This window comes from Thunnus thynnus, chromosome 14 (genome assembly GCF_963924715.1).
Source record: "Thunnus thynnus chromosome 14, fThuThy2.1, whole genome shotgun sequence".
In the NCBI taxonomy this organism is placed as follows: domain Eukaryota; kingdom Metazoa; phylum Chordata; class Actinopteri; order Scombriformes; family Scombridae; genus Thunnus; species Thunnus thynnus.
In genome coordinates this window covers 8,951,388-8,974,721 of record NC_089530.1, presented here as the reverse complement: position 1 = coordinate 8,974,721, position 23,334 = coordinate 8,951,388, and the positions used below count along the sequence as shown (strand labels likewise).

The window sequence follows — 23,334 nt, the reverse complement described above, 5'->3', positions numbered from 1 at the left end:
GAACAAAGGCTTTTGGATGGTGCCAAAATGAGCTCATTATTGCTTCTCCAGCCATCTGGTTTTGTGTGACTCAACTGTAGCGCATTTGCATTGCAGAGTTGCAAAGTGGTTCAGTTGTCACATCACGGTGAGAAGGACCCACATTTGAATCCATCAGCAATGTTCTCCTCGTGCTCTTTTTTTCCTCCCACTGTTGAAATAAATGCAGGTCACATGAACTGCAGACTTTAAAATGCCCAAAAATATGAACATGACTGTGTCAGACTGCTTGTTAGCTCTGCGGCAGACTGCTGGCCTGCACATGGTGTTTCCCTGTCCCTCATTTACTGCATGCTGGGATGGATTGAGCTTTTTTTTTTTTACCCTGAATAGGAATCTGTGCATATAATTGTACTGCAACAGTCATGTTCCTTAAATAAACCAGGTGCTGCTAATTGAATAGCAATTATAGAAGACATGATCTGATCCACAGTGTTTAACAACAGCTCCAACAAATCAAATCCTTCATTAACTTAAGAGAGAGAACTGCCTTATGGGATGTCTGAAAGCCTTCCGACAATTAACCTGTTGTGTTATTTGTATTATTAAGATTTAATCAAGATTATAAAGTCTAAAGTCAGTTTATACAATGATGAATATCATCTTAAACGTGTACCATTAAGGTAGAATACACAAGAATTACATTGTTTTTCAATTAAATTTTTCATTGTCACGCACACAATTAAAGCTGCAATATGACCCATTTCAGTAGCAGCAGCATTTCCCCATTGTTCATCAGACTAACTCAATTTATCATTTAGCACATTCAATATAGCTCTAAAGGATGAATGTTTTCCTTTCATTACTCCAGTTCTATAAAAACAATACAATCCAATAGTATATTACAGCGTCTAAATAGCTGATGTTTTAACTTCAGCAGCCAAGTACACCTACAAATAATGCTGGCTGCTGCAGTCTTAATGTGATAGCCTGATTTGTGCCACAGAAAGTAGCCACCTTCCTCTTGCTGTGCCTTGTTCAGATGGAAATGTTAGACCAGTTTCTGCACTCTCAGGGTTTTAACAAACACGGACAGCCAGTCCTGCTTTAAATTATGCAAGCAGTCACTGGTGAGAGAGAGATTAGGCAAAGGAAAGTAACCGGAGTACAACAGAAGGAACCGATTTTACGAATGTAGTTCATTTTTTACTGTGGCACCTACAACAATATTATTTGCTATTTTGCACTGCGTCATATTTCACCATCTGACCTTACTGCTCAGTTCATCTTTGCCTTTCTGGCTGTGTTAGCAATGGGCCACCCAGGAAAGATTTGACTTCAAGCTGACATCTTTCTCTGCAGCTTATCTTCTGCTTTTGATCTCATTTTTTAAAAGAAAACATTAAAATGTCTCTGTTACTGAAAAGCAAAAAAAAAAAAGAAAATCTGACTCAACTGGTGGTGATGAAGAAAAAAAAAGATTTCTGGAGGCAAAAAAGATTTGTCATCTTATAAGATATGATGTTTCTTGGCTGTTGTTAGGATTCACATCCCTAGACCAAAGTACCCATTTCGGTCTTTTGTGTGAGGAACAAAATGACAGTGCTTACTAAGATCTGCTGTTGCCACTAAGCACAAGAACAGATAGTCACTGAGTGCCTGAGGAGGATATTAAACAGGTTTGCTTATGTGGGAATCATTTATCCATCTGCAGCGTTACCCCTTGGCTGTGTACTCTATCCTATGGCTACTGCACCACATTCACCCTTTGCAGTGATCAAACACTGCTCATAACTGCAGAGATGTTGTTCCCGTCCTTGTTAATCACCCTCAAAACAACCAGGCAGGGTTGTAATGATCACACTCAAAATGAATGACATTGCAAAGGCACCACTTCAGCAATTAAGTAGTCTCTAATTGTAGATTGAACAGGGGGAAAAAAAATCATTGTCTATTTTCTTTTGTAGCCCAGGTTAATTAAAGAACATTTGCTGAATTTTAATTAAAACGTGAAATATACTCAATTGGTCCAATAACTTTTAAGTGATTTCATGAAAACCCATTTTTTACAGAAGCCAGTGAAAGAGCAGGAACACCTTTATCTTGTACACAATACTTTATCAAAGAATCACATATAAAAACACACTTCGTTCAAGAGAAAGCTTTAACGGTTATTTTCATCTCGTTACTCTGATTCTCTCATTGGTTGCTCCTTCTGACTTTGACGTGTTAAAGCCCTCCACTACTAAGAACATTCGAGCGACAGAAATACACACCACAGCACACAGACCCTTAAGTTTAAGATTAGAATGTAACACGCACAATTCAAAAATATATCCTCTAATCTTGCAGTAGTTGCTTTTTTTTCTTTAGTACAATTAGAAAAAATACACAGTTAACTGAATTCACTGGGAGAAGGAGATGCTTTAACAAAGTCACAAAGTGATACTGTATTTTGCACCATTACAGCTTTGGACACAGCACTGCTCTATCCTCACTAAGTGTCTGCAATGTCTTATGTGCCATTAAGCATCAATGGAGATCATGATCTCCTGTGTGTTCACATGAGAGTTCACATGCCCTAAAAGGTGTGGAACATTGTGCCCTTCCAGTGTCCTGAGGGTCATATATATCCATATTGACATCTCCAGGATTCGCCTCACCATTCTGTCATGTGTGCTCACACGTTGTCACCTCGGGGAGGGGCGTCTGATCCTGCATGACCACCACTTGGGGAGGGGTGGGGGCAGGGCGAGCGTGGGCCACCGAGTTTTTCTGCAGCTCGACCCCAAAGGCAGGGGGAGCATTCTGCAACTGTCTCCTGTACTGCACAAAGCTGCAGGTCTTTAGGATGATGGCTAGGATGTTCTTTCCTATCAGGATCCCGGAGACCCTGGCGTCCCTATACAGAATCATGTTCCCCCCGCGGATGAAGAGGGTGATGATGTTGATGGTCACCAGGCTGAGGATGGGGTACAGGAGCATCTTGTGGGGCACGATGTTGATGCCCTGCATGCTGATTTCGCTCAAGGACACGCAGGGCAGAACGAGCAGCAGGATGTAGCAGTAGAAGAACATCAGGCCTTCGGCCCAGAGAGGTAGTCCCTTCTTCTGGGGCTCCCACAGGTTGGCTTGGATGTCCAGTATGTCCAGCAAGTCCACCACCACCCAGAAGAGACGGTTACGGATCTCCTCACGCTTCTTGAAGGCGCGGACGTACTCCATGTGGTCGATGGCCACCAGCACCACAAACAGCACTGGGATGCAAATGGAGAGCAGCAACGTTAGCGCCTTCCTGGCGAGAGCGTCCAGGCTCTTCCTGTCCGCCTTGTAGTTTTGATACACAAAGTAGACCTTGATCTCCAGCACAAAGATGTAAAGGAACCAGAGGATCATGGCGTAGCCTCGCTTGGCTGTTCGCACCTCTGCGCCCACCCACACTGCCACATAACGCAATACAATTAGAAAGCAGATGTCTCCCACCATCACCATGATGCAGATGCCTATCTTACGGGGGCCGTGGTTCTGCTCCACCAGGTAGGCATCAATCAGAGCCATGCTGCTCATGATCAGGATGGTGGACAGGCACACGTGGGGCTTGTTGGTGGGAGGTGGGGGTACCATCCTTGCCTGGGCGAGAGGAGGAGGAGGAGTGTTGTTGAAGAGGGAGTGCAGAGGGTCCTCAGTTCATCCAGTGAGGAGGCAGATCAGATAGTGCTGCTAGACAGCGGTGTTCCCCTCCATTGCTTCTGCCTTGGCCGGAATCCAGGATGCATTAATAGGATTCACACAGATCACTTCAATCAATCTCCGCTTGTGCCCAAGCCACCTGCCGGGTAGACAGTACCCCTCATTTAGTAAATTATGTTCATTGGCAAATGGTCTGTAAACAAACAGGTCCACTATTGTAAAAATGAATAAATCTCAACATGTGTCCACCCTGAGAATCATTCATTAAATGCACAACAGTCAGTTAATCAATGAGTCGAGTAACAATTTCTGTTAACAGAGAAAAAAGCTGCAGCAATGTGTTCTCATTACAGATTCACTTTCGACATCCTTGTTTGCATACAAGCTTCAGCTTCAGAGATAAAAATCCTGCTGAATACTCACTTGTGTCCCTCTTTGTACTTTATCCTAATGACTGGCAGCGAGCGATCATCCATGAGACTGCACTGGGAGATCACAAAGCCCATCTGTAATCCACAGGAGAAGAAAGAGGAGAAAGCACAGGATCCTCTCCTTTTCTGACAGACGTAAATCCACCAGTCATGGATTTCTTTCTTTTTTTTTCTCAAGCGAAAGAGCAATCCCAAAATATTGCCGTCATAATCCACTTACTGCTCAGACTGAATCAGGAGGAGGCATCTTAATGGTCACAAAGACCGCTCTCAATTTCTGCGACTAAGAATAGAGGTTATTTTGTGTTGTGCTTACAGAGGCTTTAAACCCCCAACTTCAAAAAAAAGAAAGTTATTCTTAGTGGGAAAAATCTCTGCAGTAAGTCCTGCTTAAAAGAGAATTTCCTCTCCAGAAGTTTTCCTCTCCATCATCCAGCATCCATGGACAAAAAAATCAAACATTTGTGTTTTCCTGTGTCCCAGCCTGTAAGTTTTTGTGCTTCAGAAGTGGAAAAGGGGTTGTGGTGAATCTTTTAAAATGCAGCGAGTGTGTCCTTCCCCACTCAGCTGTGTACATGTGTGTTTTCCTGTGAGTGTGTGTGCGCGCAGGTTTCAGCTGTCTCCACGCTTCGTTGTCGCTATAAAATGCTGCCCCCCTGGCGAGATCCTGGATGCTGCGCCGTTTTCTCTCTCCTGCTCAAGCTGCTTTTTTGCCAGGGACAACAGGACCAACAGCGCCAGTGGATTCCCCTGTCTTCACTCAGCATGCTCTGCCAGCACCGCCAGCGCTGTGATACTCCAACGCCGCCCGCCTTTGCCCGTCTGTCTCTGTGTACTTTTCAGCCCTCTCTACAAAGTCAGAGATGCTCCTCTGGTGTGTTCAGAAACACTCCTGGGATTTTTTTTTTTCTTTCCTTCCTTCTCTCTCGCAGCTACCCTCCTCTTCCTTCTCCCTCTTCTGCTCAAGTAAAGGCACTTGCTGTGTGGAGGTGACGCTCAGCAGACCACAGCTGCAGAGAAGGGGAGAGAGAAAGAGGTAGAGAGAGAGAGAGAGAGAGAGAGAGAGAGAGGGAGAGACAGAACACTTTTCCAGGGGGTGGAGAAAGGCAGGGGGAGGGAAGACGAGCCAGCCTTTTGCAGCTTAGCTGAATGCACAACTTCTCTCTCTCACCCAGATATATTTTTTTTTACTCTCCCTCTCTTCTTTTCACATTGTGTCTAGTGCTGATATCCTGTTTTCTCAGGCTGTTTCTTTTTTGGCTCCCAGAAAAAAAAAAAAAAAAGCCCTGGTTTCCTTCCTCTATCAGAAGCCCATTAAGGCACCGTGCATTTTCTCTCCATCGGGTTGGAGGTGCAGAGATGAAAAGTGATCCAGAGTGGAGAAAAAAGGAGGGGGGGGGGGGGGGGGGTGCTCTCCAGTATGGGATGTAGAAAGCCATCTTCCCAGCAGGCTGTGTGTCTGCAGTCTGGGGAGACATGGGGGTGGCGGGTTAGGGAGGGAGGGAGGGGTGAGGCGTGCAGTGGCTCCTCCTGACAGAGAGCCTTTCTATTGATCTACTGACAGAGCAGTGAATCAGGAGACTGAGATGGGGCCAGAGACCAAAAGAGATGAGGGGTAAAGGGAGATGGGGAGGTACAGATGTGGGGAGAGCAATTGAGAAAAGAAAAAAAAAAAGAAAAAGGGAGACGAGGAGGCCGAGTGACATAATGAGAGGAGAAAAAAAAAGAGAGTAGGAGATGTGCGAGGTGGGACTAAATGTCAAGGGAACATTTTTATCCACTGAGATGTATTAATGCCTGGACTGGAAGATAATACTCATGCAAAAATGTATGAAGGTAAGAAAACATGGTTGGTGTGTTTGCACGGCCATATCGTGTGCTAACACCACTAGCTCTGTTTATCCAGCTGGGCCAATTAGTGATAATCTTTCCTCAGAGGAACCAAATTGCTTTCATTACTACTGTATGAAGCCATTCACTGCTCACTTCATGAATTGCACTTATTGAAGAGTCAAAAGTATTGATTTTACTATGCAGTGTGGCTGCGCTTTCCATCCAACTGCGTAATGACAACTAAACATAATTGCAATCAGTCACGCAGATTTGAAGTTTTGCAGTCATGAATGGATGTGGCTACAGATTTAGCAGCTGCAGATCAGCTGACAGCTGCCATCATGGCTGTTTATGACTTCCATCATCATGCCTTTATCATGGAAGCATATGAAGGGTTCATGTTTGAGAGATGAAGTCAAGCGAAACAACCGTTTGCCTTTTACAAAGCTGCTTTCTTATTGACTGTTTCCTCCGGTTTTATTGACTGTAATTGAGCCACGACAAGTGTGGTGATGAATTATATCCTCCTTTGCAAATTGTAAAGTTGGGATTCCTTCCACAATATTTCTTCACATCTTGCCGTTATGAAACACATGGCACATGGTTTCAATTCGACGCCAACTGCTGCTGAAATGTTACTGCAATACATTTAACAGATTGTTAGCGAAGGCGGCCTGGTGGTAAGAAAAATCGTTGCGTAATGAAAGGTCACAGGTCTGATCCCGGTGACAGGCAACAGAGCCCATTAACAGCCACGTGTCCTTGAGCCAGACAGTGAACTGCTACCTGCTCACACGTTTGTTCAAAGTCACTCTGGGTAACAGCATCAGCTAAACTCCTGGGTTGTAAATGTAAATGAGTGGCTGGCTTGTCTGTTCCACAAGGGAACAGCCCTGCGATTTTAATAGTTTCACTCCCCTAAAATCAGTATGGAAGATTGATACGGCACCTCTATAATCCACATTTGTTATTCCTCCCACAGCTCGTCCGCTAATCTATATTTTAGATCTTCATTTACATGCCTTTTGTGATATACAAAGGAGTCCGAGACTACGTTAACCTCTCCATTAAAAAGGGCAGTTTAACTTGGGTTTGGACTTTGAATCACATCTGCTGAATATCTTGATTTATACATGCTCAGCATTTCCCCTTTTGTCTACCTTCAGTCTGTGTTTATAATTCATGAGCGTAGAGGAAATCACATCACTGTCTCTTAAGGGTGTTGTCTCTTTTAGATGGGAGCTGATTTATGCACAGGTTTATGTTTTTTACAGTTAGGTGTCAAAGTTCTCAGTCCTGATTAATGTAATTATGCTGTCATATCAACACGGTGCTATATTTCATGATTTATGAGCTATCTGACAACAAAAGTACATCAAGGAGTCTTGTCTGTCCCCTTCTGCCCTCTCTCCTACGTCCATCAGGCTCTGCCTTCTACTGTCCTTGGCTCCCGGACAGGGACACTGCATCATCACTGTTCAGCTCCAGGCAGGCTAACACACAACAGATAGGAGACGATAAAACACCAGCCACATTCTCTATGAAATAAAGCATCTATAGAAAACAATCAGCAGGTTTGAAGTAAGGAATCCATGGAGTGGCTACGCTGTGACGTTCTCCTCCTGGCTTTTAGTTGTAAGGAAAATGGTTCAGAATGTTCCCTTGACAACCAAGTGCAGCAGCTTGAGAAACATGTTTTCTCATCTTGTCAGGGAAGATATCATGGGAGGATCTCAACACTGCAAGCTGCACCTTGAACTCAGCTTAAATAACGCATGAAATATGTTTTCTAAACATTGTAGAGGGAGTCAAAAAAAAAACCAAAATGCACTTTTCCATCATAGTAAGAAAATTGTGCTTTCAGGCGCAGTTTCTCTTTTTGGCTGATTGCAATTGCTCGTTCAATCAGTAGCTTATTCTTCCTTTCCTGTTTCTATTTTCTGCTTTACTGTCAACAGCAATCTTTTTATTTTTGCAAGAAATCAGATGAGGGCTGTCTGTCTATAACAAACACAGCATGCACGTATGATGACATAAAACAGGACTTCTTGTGTACCGTGCAAATTTAGAACACACACACACACACATGCTTTTCTAACAAAATCCATGTTTATTGCATCAATGTTCCCCAGAGTGAGATTGAGAGGAGATATTAATGTGCACCTAAGTGCTGCAGGTAGTGGCATAATTACGAGGGTATGCATCAGTGAATGAATAGGCTGATTTGATTTCCTTTGTGTTTAGACTGCAGATGATTTACTTAAGAGTCAAGAGAGGAGCATGATTAATTTCGCTGTGATATGCCACGTAAAATCCAAACAGAAATACCTGCCAATTAAAATTATCATGAGATTTGTCACAGTGTTTCAAAACGAAACATGGGGGGAAACGTTAGTCTCCGCGTTTGTCATCATTGGACGAGCAGAGAGGGAGCAAGGAATCAAGTTTCAGTGTCACAACATTCAACATGTCATGATTTGCAGGTGTTGTTAATGGGAGGGAGGGAGGGGTAAAAAAAAAAAAAAAAAAAAAAAGCAGCTGGACACAAACATGGATTAATTGCTTGGGTTTGGCAGCTGGGATTCAGTGTCAGCAAGTTGTGAAAAGATTGGGGGAATTTACATCACCAAAGACAATTTGTACATGAAGCATAACAGTGGAAATAGGACACATAAATCACATTAGCTGTAACCCTGAGTCTGCCATCGATTACCTGCAGGAAATCAAATGGGGGGCGTTAAGGCTTCCCATCCTTACACATCCCCATCAGGGTTCTAACATACCAAATGGGAAACATGAAGCGGACGGGCTAAGCTGTTCCCCATAGGGCTATTAGATCAGAGGGGGGGGGTGGACTGTCCTCCGCCCACCAGACATTGATGCTGGAGGAGGTGCAGGTCATTTCAGCCCCTGTAGCTATGATGTTTAACTGTTGGTAAAGATGCGTATATGCTGGCTGGTTTGGCATGACATCAGCTCACATCTGAGACAAAGGAGAGTAGACTGTTTTTACAGAGGGCTGATGACTACAAAGCAGATCTGCATCTAACTGTATTTGAATTTGATTGATCTTGTTCAGAGTCCCATGTGGGTGGGATGTGCAACAGAGAGGAAGAGAGTGATTGCCACATTATTTCGACAATCACGGGAAATCAACTGAGAGACTTTTTAATATACATTTATGCATATGACAAACCTAAACCTCCGCTTTAGCGTTCCACACAGAGACAAACGCTGAGAATTATTTGCAAAAACATTTAACACATCCACGTGAAAGCAACGAAACTCAAAAGTTCAAGCTACTGTTGTTATATAATGTAACGAGGCGGTTCTTATGTCTCTCCAAATGCTACCTTACACAGAAAACACAGCGAGCGACAGAGCTTATGATTACTGCTCACGAGCGCAGATTTGTTTTTATATAAGCCTCCCCCAGTGTGAGAACAGGTGGGGGGGGGAGGGAGGGGGAGCACTACAATGCATCATCTCTCCTGGCTCATAATACCTTTTAGTCTGAAACACACAGCTTTGGACATGCAAGATGAAACACATGTAAATAATATTTCCCACCGCGGTCCGTCCAGCACAAAGACTCTCAAAGAAAAAAGAGGTAGATTCACTTGACATCAATAATTAAAGAGACATGACGCGGATTGATGTGAGGTTCAGTGAAAAAGTTCAATCGCTTCACTGTGTGTATCAGCAGTCAGAGAACACTCTTTATTAAAAAGGAAATATAGCGGCCTGGGACTTTCTTTTACAAGTAGGAGTCATGTAGGTGTTTCCTCTGGGGCGTAAAATTTAAGTATTTAGTGAAAACAAAATCTACTGCCATCTGTGACAGCCGCATTAAGTATTTATCCAGCCCTGCTAATGACAAAGCTTGTGTTGGCACGTAGTCGACACAAATAATCATAATCACATCCTCACATTATCACAATAAAGACAAGTAAGCAAGCTAATTAGAGGAGAGGTCCAACAAAAAATCCTCAAGTGAGAAGATGTCAGCATTCAAAATATACTGTTGTTGTAATGACGCTTTGAAATATTTTGTCTTTAGAGCAAACTGTTTAGCGCTGCCACTCAGTGACTCATAGCAACACGATCCACCGCTGAGCAGTTGAAAATGCAAGAAGGGTTAGGAGGCGGGGGGGTGGGGGAGTGGGGGGGTGGGGAGGGGGCGAGAGGGTTTTGAAATCCAGATGGGAAGGGAGGTTTGAGTCGAAAACAGGTGAGAAAGTGAGTTTTGAAACGGCAGGAATTTCTACACTCGATGAGGTGATTGTTGAGATGTTGGCTCTGAATACTCCTCTGCACATAGCTACCACATATGCAGGTAGATAAATGCCAGAAAATGTTTATTGCCTCTTAAACGTTGATACAATCTTTGGAAAAAACAGGAATTCGTATGACTTTATGAATATTGCAGGTGCTTCTTTTGAAACTTTCACATTAATATGTGCAGTTGGATTCTCCCACTGGCAATTTCCCTTTATTTACAGTAAATACTGAGATGATAGCGGCAGTGGAGTTAGTGTAGCACTGGGATGCTATATTTTGATGAGCTAATTAAGCAGCACATTCTCTTAAAAGGCTTTTTGTTAACCTGTCTACACCACTCATCCGTGGAATAAATTTTGATGGACTCTGTTGAGTGACTAAAAGATCAGAACAGATTGTAAGGAACTGAAAATAAAAACAGCGGAGGTTCTCTGCCAGTATTAATGACTGTGACTCTTTCAATGAAATGAATGAGGTTACAAGTTCCCTTTCAGTTTCTCCATGAATCTTCTTTTTTGCCAGTAAATGAAACATGGAGCTGTGAAAGGAAAAGTCACCGTATTATCATAAAGACAAACAACACACTGGAAGCAACTGGAGGTGTGCTCTAATAGGCTCAGTGTAGGACAGTGATTTGTCTGCAGCCTTATTAGACTTGAAATCATTGATGAATTTTCTGTTTATGCAGGCCCCTGTGTGCGGTTTCCTCAGTCTGATTAATTGAATACAGAGCAACTGTGATGTGGCCATTTACCCATAAAAAAAATATTTGCATGCTCCCTTGAGAATGTTCGTGTGTACACAGAAATGCATAGCATTAATTAAACCGTCCACAATCATAACTAAAAGGGAAGATTAAAAAAAAACTTCTACTGCTTTGCCTCTTTGCCAAGGTCATTTTGTTTGAGCCTTAATGGAGCAACAGAGTAATTGTGCACACAGCACTATTACTTATGTTTTCTTTTCTCGTTGCTGCATAGTCATGTTGGGTAAACGTCATTTTTTTATGCATGAGGTCTGTGGTGATTACCGTTAAATCCAGTACAAGCCCAGTAGCTAAAAAAAAAAAACTGCTGGAGTTAAAATAAATATCAGGAACTTTAAGAAGTGAGATTCACAAAACTAAAAACATCAGTTTCATGCAGGCAAACGATGACCGCCCGCTTGCATCATTATGTTTATTCTGAGGGTGACGGTGGACAAGAGGCTAAGATAATGTTGTCTTCACAGAATGTTCAGGCTATGTGTTGCTTAAGCTTTGAAAGCACTGAGCCGGGTTGTGCCTTGATCCACATGTAAATTTTCCAGTGGCATGTTTCCCAACTCTCCTCACAGGGGACCTGGCTAATTTAGGGAGGTAGTTTATAAATGCCAGATACTGCACAGCCCCTGTTCACCTTAACTCCCGAAGACTACTGCTTAGTTTGCTTAATGAGGCAGAAATGTGTGTGCGCGCTTCTGAATTTGCTTATTTCTTTGTTTGTTGAGCGTAGAGAGGTTAAACTTGATGAGATAAACTTTGAGTCCACTGGGGGAAACTTTATCTTGCACGCTGCTATTGTTATGAAAGTATTATCAACAATCATGTGGCAGGTATATCCGCTACTTTCGTGTAGTGCCAGAACTTAAGCTGTCAAAACAAGTCTGGCTGACAAGAATACAGCATATTTCTGATATGTAACTGCTTGACAATAACTCAGCTTACTGGGGAGCAAAACATGTTAGCAGTGTGTGCTATCTTGTCTCCAGAGTTTTTCCAAGACGCGGCACTTGGTAAATGGCTGCATTAATGTTGCACCATGACTGACAGTACCCATTAATCACCCAGTGTGTGGAGGATGGGTTTGTTTTATAATCATTATAGCTTTTAACATTGTACATGTATTGTAAAATCTATGCATGGTAGTAATGAGCTGGGGTAGATGAGGAACATTAGCGAGGTCGTAAATCAACTCTGACTGATCGGAGATACAGAAATCTGTAGACCTTCGTTTTCAAGTTAAATGACTGTTTGCTAAACCCTGCCTCTAGACAGCGACTGTCCAATCACAGCTTAGCAACCGTACAGTAACTAGGCGCGGCAGGTCTGTCAAGCTATGTCGAAGTGGCGTGTAAGGGGCTGTAGTAAGAGAGATACTGTGCATGTAAAGAGTTTGGAGGGGAAGTGAATTAAACAGTGTGTTTGTCTGCCCTAACATCAGCTGTAATCAATAGCATGTCTGGCTAACTATTTTACTGCCTACAGTAGTAATCGATCGTTACTTCAAAAGTTAAGGAGCACAGCATTAACTAACTATATTAGTTATAAGCTTACAGGTTACTACTAGTTCATCCACTGTGTATTTCCCCACTGTGCAGCTCATTTGGGGAAGTTTACACTCCAGCATTCCCAGCCAGCGTTACCCGAGACAGCGTTATGCCAAAAACACTGGTTAGTCCTCATCCTGAAAGCTTTTTCTCGTGTGGAAATAAGCTAGCAGCCAAAGAGGGTTATGTAAGAACCTTTTTTCATCTGTTTTTATATTATGCTTATAATACTAGGGTTAGATCTACACTGCAATACAAGAACCAACAACAGTCATTTCAGCCTAAATGCTAGATTGACAGTTGTTGGCTTGAAAAGAGGAGCGGGCATTTTTCTACCTCTGTCTGAGAATTCAAGTGTTAAATCTGCCACTGTTATCATTGTAATCAGCACATGCCGTGCGAGAATTGAAAGCTTGACAAGCTTGGCGACAACTATTTAGAGAGCCAGGCTTAGTGAGAGGTCAGAACTGTGCAGCTCATAGGAAACACTGGTTTGATGAATTATAAATACAGTAGATATGTGATTAGCAGACTTCTAGTTTGTTTCTGATCCACCATAACTAATATCAGATGAGAACAACCAACCTAATTGGAATATGTAAAATGTTTCATGCATCATCTCTGAAGCTGAGCTGACTTCACACCACCTACAGGAGAGGATTAACTGTTTGGAGATGAATCTCCATCTTCCTGATAACACTCCACCCTGCTTCTGGCTTTAACAGGTGAAATGATTAATGGGTCAACCAATTTAATTTAAAGAGGCCAATATTAGGTTATCTGTGATGGTCATCAACATCGACTGCAGTCTCTAGCCTGTGATTATTGATAGCAAAAGTCATATTTTCAGAAAAGAAAAAAAAAGATAGCTAAATAGGGCAGAAATGCAATAGAAAGACAGCGAGGAGATAATATATCACCATGCAAAATATTGTAGAAATATTTCTCTTTTATGTGCCTTTTTGGCTTGAGAATGTGCTCGCTGGCTTGTACTGTAGCACCATCCTCCATCGTTAAGCAGGAGGAGAAGACGCAGGACGGTGGGGGGAGGAGGCAGAGATTGGGAGTGCTTTGAAATTCCAATGGGCAGGGAGATTTGGTTCCAAAACAGAGTAGTCAGTGGGTTTTCGGAAAGCCAGAAATTTGTGTTGTGTAATTCCAGCGAGGGAGGACGGAGTGAGGGAATAGGAGGAGGAGGAGAGGGGAGTTTGTTCCAAAATGGAGTGGAGGCTCGAGAGTGAGATTCCAAACGACTCCAGCAGCTAGAATCAGCAGGTCTCAGCTGCCGGCCAGGTAACCACTGAGTTAATGATGTTAATTAACAACCTTAGACACCCATGCAGATATATTACGGTCAACAAGACACAAAAAAACTGCATTGGTGCACCTTTTAACTGCAAAATTCCAAAATGTTTTCCTTTGGATCAAAAGATTCAGCAAACACCAGTACTGTCCCAGTTGAGACACAGAAGTAAAACATTTAATTTGGCAAAGAGTTATTCAAGATGCATGAATCACTTTTCTCAGTGAAAATGTGCCACCGCTACTCAAAACAATGTATTTGGGTCAGTCAGTACTCACAGTCCTGTGAGAGGCAGAGGGACGCCACCCAAAGGCACCCGCACTCTGAGGCGCCCATAAACATTACCAGTGCGCTCATATTTAAATGAATTGAAAATGAGATGGAAGCTGGGCCAATGCAGCAATTTCGACCACCCATCACAATCTCCATTGTCTCATGCCAGAAGCATTTGGTGCTGGCTAGATAAAGGAAAATGAGATAGATACACATGGAACAAAAGGAGAAAAAACAGATAGTCTGTTAGGAGAAACCTGCTTTGATGAGGTGTGTTTAAACTATATACAATGACTGATAAGAGAATTAGAAGACTTATTCACTAACACACTTTCTGCTAAAGCTATTTTTTTTTTGAGAGAGATGGGTGCTATTGTTTCAGCTATTGTGTCTGAGTTTTGCAAGAGGCGTGTAGTCCTGCTTTATAAGGAGGAGAGGCGGAGGAGATACACAAGAAAAAAGTCAGTCATCAGAGCACTATTTGAACACCTTGTTTGAGCCCAAAAGATGCAGAAGGGAGGGAGGGTGGAATTGTAAAGGAGGTCTGCCCTACATTTGTGAGTTTCTAATGCTCAAAATGATGCCGAAGGGGAGCACAGGCTAGTCTGCCCTGCAGTTAATACAGAAACCATTTCCTTTTTTCATGATCCCTCCAGCTCCAAAAAGAACCTCATTTTGGTCTCATTTCATTGAAGAAGAAGAAAAAAAAAAAACCTTCATGAGATATTTGAGTTTGCTTCAACTACAGTATTTCATCCAGAAATAGAAGCGTCTGAGCGTGTCCTCAATCCAAGTCTCCCCAGGACACCGCTCCCCTCACTGACACTTTGAAGGGCTTTTTTGTTACATCAAATGGCCTGAAGGGAAGGATCCTCCCGCCCTGCGTGGAAGATGGCGGCTCTTTGTCTGGCTGGACTCCCCAGTTTTCACATATTGTTTTCAGTGACTGAGTTGTTGGGAGGAAAGTCAGCGTGAAAAGCCCTCTTCTCTGCCTCCATCTTGGCTCTTAGACGGAGAGTGTGGAGAGGTATGTGTTTACTGCACAGGCGGACAGGAGGAGCACTGAATAGATTTATTCACAGCTTTTGTTTCTCTGCACAGAGCTGCACAGCAGAGGCTGAAATAGCTTTGAGGCTCTGTATGCTTTAGATTAAAGTTGGTGTTTTACTTATACATTTGCTTTACAATCTACAGCGAGATACTTTCAGGTGTTTCATAAAATATGTAGAGTGTGACATCTGCTTAGCATTTATTTTATGAATTACAGAGCAACTTCAATTCATGTGGCACCAGCGTTGTATGAAAACTAACATCTTCATGATCCCTGGAGTGAGGTAGGAGTGATCAAATTTTTCGAGTCAAAAACATCAGAGAGGCCTTCTTGTTATGTATGATCTATAATGGGCCCACCTCTGCTCTGAAGAACTCTTCTTGCCAAGTGCAAATGTGCATTAAGCGTAAATCACATAACTTCAGAGTGGCTTTTAGCACCTCCTCACCATCTGCTAATTCTCTAAGTGTTGGATGAGGGAACCGAGCCATTAAAAGTGCTGTATATACTGTAATAATGTTTTATTTTGCTCAATTAAACACTAAACTCATTGTGACTTTACATATCCACTCACATCTCTTGGGTTTTGTTTTTTTTTACATTTTTGCAAAAGCGAGATAAGTAAATTGCAGCTCAGAGCCCTGCCTCCTCCTCCTCCTCCTCCTCCTCCTCCCCGCCACCTTCATCATAACCAGCTCACGTTCGGTTCAACAAGCTCAAATCATTCAGTTCTTCGAATTAAGATCCATTGTTCGCCAGAGACCTCCCCACAGTTGTTTAACTGCCATCAGAGGAAATTATACACTGCCTTCATGAGATTATCCACAATCAGGACATCATAGTATTTACACAATGGGGTCCTTTGTTAGTCCTGTTCTTTTGGACAGTTGATGTCAAAGATTAAAATAATTCTTACAGTAATAATTCTTGTCAGAAACCATTTTGTGAAACCACTACTTGTCTGCTTGACACCTTTATGTGATTTGTGGTAAGCACAGTTTATTTAAAGTAAGAAAAATATGACTTGGAGGGACATTTTCCTTCAGGGCTCAACAAGTTACACCTCCAATGAGGTTTTATGTCACACACTTATGGGTGCTGTCATTGTTGAATGCTCAGAAATAAGCAGTTAACAAATACAGTAGATATACAACATGGACAGAAAACCCTGGTGTCATGTTTTAGTAAAATCAATCAAAGAAAGGCTCCATGTAAAAATACATGGTGATGTACTTGTTAGCATGATGGTGTGGCAGGACAAATTTGATTCATTCACTTTAAAGTATTGGCTACAAATTATAGATGCAGGGATCAACACCTAAAGTATCCATACAATAAAAGTCTCACATTTACGGCACGGTATTGCTGCCACCATGACAAAAAAAATTGCTCAATTTCTATCAAGAAAATGTCTTGTTTTAATAAGGAAACTTTCTCATTATAATAAAAAACTATCTTGTTATAATGAGAAAACTTTCTCATTTGAAGGAGAGAAACTTTCTTATTATAACAAGATAATTTTTCTCATAAGAAACATAATTTATTATAGTATGAAAATTATGCAGAACATTGCTACTCTTTATTTGCTCAAGAGCTTGCAGAAAAATTATGATATTAATTGCAGCTGGATCTCATCTTATGAAAAATGACAGACAGGTAGAAACAGGTTTTATTGTAATATTCCAGGGGATAATAACTGTGTGCTCACTACATTTCACTCACCGTTAATGAGAAACTGCTAAAGTTAAAGGACTGACAAAAGCACAGCCAAGCACTGTTTTAACTGCTTTTCACTTTGTCACTGATTGGAGAAAATCCATGTAACTTACATGCTGGTGCGCATGCCTGTTACCATGGTTACACTGTATACACCTTCACAGTTCACATCTAGAAGGTGGATTTAATGGTAATTCATATAAATTTCACGCATTTGTTTCACACCAGACTGAACTAGATGGGTTGTTATCAGCATGCAGACACTCTGTGTCTCTATTGGAGAAAGAATCAAGCTCATGTTTGTCACATAAGAAAACTTTATCATTATAATGAATTTTGTCATAAGGAAATACATTTTCTTGTTATAACGAGAAAATATGTTGTTTTAATGAGAACGTTTTCTCATTAAAACGAGATACTGAGAAAATATTTTTGGGCATGCACTGATTCTCTGCTTCAGCTTGCATGTGTGATCACCTCATTAGTTTAGAGAATTCACACAACAAACATTTGTTATTTACCACAAAAACTATCTTTTGTTTTAACATGCATGTGATCAAGTAATTAACTGAGCATAGCAAAAACAAATTGTGTCTTATGTTTGGCAAATCACAGAGTAGTATGAGAATGTACTCAGAAGTAGTCCATTAATGATGCATTCACCTCATAAATAACACATTGCTCTTCTATAGTCAAAAGTATACATATCTGTATCTATAGCAGTTATTCCAGCCCTACTATTAAATCTAATGTTGTTATTCTATTAAGTTATTAAGCCAGTCAAGTTCTAAAATGTTGTGGCCACCCTTACAAATCCTAAAACATCTATATCTTATAGCAACACATCAAAACATTTTACATGAACATTTACACATTTTCATCTGGTGAGCTGATGACTTCTCACACTTGTTCCCACAACTTGCTATATGATGATTTTACTGCCCATAAATGTGAACAGACAAAAACTACATTGTAATGGCAGATCTAATCATTTGTAATCTGTGATTTTGTAATTTGGTAAGTGATTGAAGCTGCATAATCCACGCTAAGATGTGTCTCCATCCATCCATCCATCCATTGTCTATACCGTCTTATCCTCTGCAGGGTTGCTAGGCGCAAAGTTACACCCCAGAGAGGGAGCCTGTCTAACAACCACTCACAATTACACTGACAGACTTCTTGCTATGAGGCAACAGTTAAGCGCTACCACTGTGTGGATATTGAAAAATATCACTAAAAATGGAGCCATGCTGAGCCACCGCATCATGTTTTTTAAAAAATGAGACAAACGTGTTGCTTTCTGTGCTGATATTTTATCATTACTAATATCCATGCCAATGCTAATAATTCTCATCTTGTTTGTTTCACTCAAATTTCTCCTGAGTGTCTGGGAGACGAGACAATCTGGTTAAGCTTGTGGTCACCTTTAATAAGTAAAGACGTTAAATATTTGAATGATAATAATCATGCAGCATTTATGTGAGTAGCCTGTCAAAATTAATGTGGAGTCAGATTAAGGCCAGACAAATCTCAGCAGACGGGGTTGAAAACTGACTGCTCGCTGACAACAAATGTAAAGAGGTAAATAGTTCATAGGAATATATCCAATTTGGTGTAACTTGTGTGATATTGCAGCATGGACATCTGAAGTGGCTCTCCTCTCAGTCCACACTGGCGACACATAATGGAACATTACTTATTTTGATTAACACAGCATAATTCAGGGTGTCCCACCGACTAGAATCTGCACTTTAGAATCCTGCACGTCTGACTCATGCATAAGCAAGTAGATGAAAACATAAAACACAAACATCAGCAATACGTCTGAGTAAAGGGTAATTAATCAAGCAGCCATTTATATCCACATGACCTATATGAATATTGATAATTCTCATTTAAAAATGGCATATTTTGAAAAAGCTGCATTGGACCGAGGTAAAAGGATGAGTACGAATTTTACCTGAAAGCAGCGGGGCATAGCAGGAAGTAGGGATCAAGGGACGAGTGCTCAGTCATTCCATAATCCAAAGACTATCCAGCAACTGCACAGCAGGGTCATGGAGGGCGGAGCGGGCGTCATCAACCCCCCCACCCACCACCACCCCTCCGACTCCCTCTCGCCTCAGCCTCTATTACTCCATCTCTGTTTTTAGCATGGAGATGTCATCCACTGTGGAATCAATTTCTCCACTGGCGGTTCAGGTCCATCTACATTTTTCAATTCATTTATACTCATTACCAGGAAATAGCCAGAGGCAGAAGCAATTTAAGCACCTGTAATATAAAGCCCTCAAAATCATTTCTTGTCACACTATTTTGGTTTTGAATTGATGTCATCAGCAATCAGGGGAAATGGAACATTTGCGATTGTTGTGGTCACCAGCAAACATGGAAGAGTGGCAAGTCATGAATAGTAATCCTGTATGACGCTCATTGTTATTTACCAAAGACTCTGCAATACCAAAGAAATGTTTTATTCTTTTGTAAATTTGACTTCAAATGCTCTTATTTTCCTAAATGCACATGATGGCTATTCATATCAGTGGATGAACACGTTTAGTATTATGGAAGTACTTTAAATCTATGAGTAAAGGGAGTATAGTAATCAGATTACATGTGGTTTAAAAAAAAAACAAAAAAACACTGCCATTCTGAAACAGAGAGGTCAAAGGAGAAATCCACCGGGATGCAGATCAGATAATGGCGCTGTTGAAATTCCAGTTTTAGACAGTAGGTGAGAAAAACGTCTGAAGCATCTTAAAGGCAAAAAAAGAAAAGAAGTCGACATTTGCTAAACAAACAGCAAAATATGCAGCTTGTTTTCTCTGCGGAGGGAAAAAGAAAGCAAGCTCGAGTATTGTGTTTGCATTCCTGTGGAGTTCCTGTCAAAAGTAGTTTGAAGAGATAAAAGCAGTTGATAAAGTGGTCTTATCTTTGATCCAGGTCTACACCTAGTAAGACTGCTTAATAGAAAGCTGATAAAACTAGCCTCCAGTTAGATGCAGGGAAAAATGTGCAGCACAATAACTGGCTTGTTTTCTCTCTGTTGCTCAAAGAAGTTCCTGCTCTCAGCTTGAATCAATGATCGTGATGGAGAAAATATCAAAGAGAGGTTCGCTAACAAAAGGTAAAGCATTAAAGCGAGACTAGGTAACTTTTTAAATGTGAAATGACGTATTCGAACAATTGAATTATAAGCAATAAGATGCATCCTTTCTCGATTTAATACGTTCATTGATTTTGTTGCTACAGCCTACAAAATACAGGTACAGGATACAGGATGCAGGTATGACCAGTCGCTTATGGTGACCAATGTTAACTAATGCTAGCAAACCTTAGCTAGATAATACTGTGTAACAATACTGAGTCAGTTTTATCATTTACCATAATCCTTTAATTATCATTTGTGGCTACATTTTCCATTATCAGAAAAAGTTACATATTTTGTCCTCATACCAAGTAAAAACAGCATAATTCACTATTTATATCCTTTATTTTCTTCTCTCTACCTGTGAAACAGCACAGCACTGAATATTTCTCACCAGAAAACTTAAAATGGACTTGTGAGAGTTTTTTAAAAGCTCCATATTCAAGCTATTTCCTGGTAAAGGCAGGTAAATGTGTAAATACTGTAGAGAAAATGAGACCAACTGCATGCCTCATGTAGCTTTCACTGTGACAATTTCTCTCTTGGCTACAGATCTATTGAAAGTGTAAAACCGTGTGTCTTTTCCCTCAGCTTTTCTGTTGTCTGAAATTCCTTTTTCCCTTCAGCCAAAAGCCAAATACTCCACCAGATAATAACCTGGACCGGCTATTCAGACAGTGCTAGGGGAGCTGATAATGGCCACTGTCACAGTCTGTCAGCAAGAGCAGGTAATGCCTGTGTGTCACCTTATTGTGATACCGGTCAGTTGGGGCTGCAGCCATTCCAGGCCACAGCAGATGGGCTGGAAGCACACTGAAGCTGAAATCATCAGCGTTTTTTTTTGTACATACTGAGAATAGCAATTACCAAACAGCTCGCCAGCCAACAGCTCTCCTGTGTAAAACATCTGGACCACGGGAGTAAATATTTGCACGGGTCTTTGAGCGCTACACCTGTTAAATTTTTAAAATGATGTACATGCTTTACGATGAAAAGAAGCCCAGGAAAACATTTTCTCATTAGAAGCCTACTGACACATGACAGTCTCTGTCACATAGTTTTTCATTCCTGCTTTTCTCTGCCACATAAATTCCTTACTCTTAAAGGTGCTTTTCTTGCATCACTTTGTCTCTTTTGGATTTCGCATTCTTTTTTCTTGTTTGTGTGTTAGTTCTTCTTAGACTCGTTATTTGTGATTTTTCTGAACCCACACACCAGAGACAACCTCATTTATATCAAAAGACTTTTTTTTAGAGCACAGATATGTCTCTCGACTTGCACTCAGGATCTACAATGTACATAACTTCTACTTTTCAATCTACTCATTAAAGCTACTGTACCTCACAGAACACTGCTGGGCTGCAGAGCTACACCACATGAGGCCGGGCTGCCTGCTGGCTGCTGTGTATAGTGACTGGATGCTGAATGTTGCAAATTGTTGAGTGTCAGGACAATCAAGTGTCCCCTTGCACATGTTCCTGCACCAGAGCCAACAAGAAAAAAGTCCTGATTCTTGATGAATTCTGATTTTAAAATAAGAAATATCAATAATAAGACCACATCCTATGACTAAAATAATTGAGATATACTGTATGTCTGATTGCCAAACCAATATGATGTTATATGATGTCCAGTCATCTCTTGCCAGCTCATATGCTTCCCCAGCAACAAACACTGTGGATAACTTACAAAAGGATTCAAATGAACTGTAAAATCAAAAGAAATAGGTCATCCAGGACAGACTGTACAAGGTAACAAGCTCAGAAATGTACAGAAAAAACAGATAAAGGAACTAACTGTAGAGATGTAAAGGAACAAAATGAGCAAACTGACAGAATGATGTGAAATAAATGATGTTTTTTCGGTAGATTTGATATTTATCCAATTCCATCTGAGCCGGCTGGCTGCAAATAGTCTGTAGAGCATTCTGGAAGATCAACTGTACCAACTCTGCTTAATTTAAATGGGCAGAAAAGGAGTGAACTGAATAAGAAACATAAAATTGCAACCATAATGTACACCCATATTTGCCGCACAGCTCCTGTGTCAGGCATGAGTTAGATTTGCATATTTTGAAGTAGTTTTCTTCTTTTGAGAGAGACTCGCTGGCTGAGCCCATAATCCCTGAGCATGAATCCCTAACTTCTTGAGTAAACTCCGAGTGCATGTGGCTGCACATTCACGACACCCATGCAGCTTTAACTGGGCATACCCGGCTCCCTCGGCTGCTGGTTCAGTGTATCTAAGCCTATTTCATTCATTTGATTCCACATCTCCCAGCCACAGTGCACCGTAAACAGGTCAGTGCTAGTAACTGACCTGCTGTAGTGGGGCGTTTACTCGATAGCTACCAGCACTATAATATGCTGACCTACAGCATGTGAGCTAATCTCAATCCCTATGCTCACCGACCCACATTATCTTTTCATACTTAATAATAGTTATTTCCTGCCACATACAAAGCCAATTTGTTGCAGGTTAATAATTCATTTAAGTTTGTTTACTCTCAGCTGCTACAGCCAAGGATTTAAACAATCAGATGAAACGCTGATATGGAAGGTTTTAAGAGCCAAAACTAAATATATAAATACATAAAAAATTATACAATTAAATGGTTAAATAAATGAATAAATAAATAATGATATAATGTAATGCTTAATTGTCACCATAAATAAATAAATCACAAATTAAATGAGACATTAAATATACAAATGTTAAGATAATTTGTGTATTTATTTATTCATTTATATATCTACACATTTGTATATTTATTCATTCATTTATATATTCATTCATTTATTTACTTATTTATTTATTCACACATTTGTTTATCTATTTATAATTCTATTTATTTATTTGTATATACTTTCATTTATTCATAGTGTAACTTGCTGCAGCAAAATAAATAAATCTTTCAACTTCATCCATCACACAGGAGGCGGATTCTGCTCTGTGATTGGTGGTTGAACTTGAATTTGCTGCTTTTACCTAATTCAAGATGGCAGCACCTGGTGCAGATCTTAATGAAATCTTGCGTGCTACAATGGTAGATATATTGGCCGTAGCTGAACAGATGGAGGCAAATGCCAATTCCTGTGCTTTTTTAGATCAGATTGAGGGCTTTGCTGAACGAATTGGAATGATATCGGCCCTGACTGACACAGGAATTAATGAAGCTGTATTCACGATCCTCACGGAGATAGTACAGTGACTAAGGCTGCAGGGTGACCAATCAGACACTTTAACCCACCCCCAACATGCTGCCACCGCCCTGCTGGATGAAGTTGACACGTTTATTTATATTTCGCTGCATTAAATTAGA

The 23,334-nt window shown here is 41.0% G+C and overlaps 1 protein-coding gene across 1 annotated transcript; it reads right to left on the bottom strand.

Moving 5' to 3' along the window:
- Window positions 1-1,963: 1,963 nt before the first annotated feature.
- On the bottom strand, window positions 1,964-8,447 carry LOC137196783 (transmembrane protein 121). The gene is made up of 2 exons (XM_067609647.1): window positions 4,093-8,447; window positions 1,964-3,808 (listed from the first exon to the last, which is right to left on the bottom strand). The coding sequence occupies exon 2, from the start codon at window positions 3,601-3,603 to the stop codon at window positions 2,650-2,652; it is 954 nt and encodes a 317-aa protein (XP_067465748.1). The 5' UTR covers window positions 3,604-3,808; window positions 4,093-8,447; the 3' UTR covers window positions 1,964-2,649.
- Between the last annotated feature and the right edge of the window lie 14,887 nt (window positions 8,448-23,334).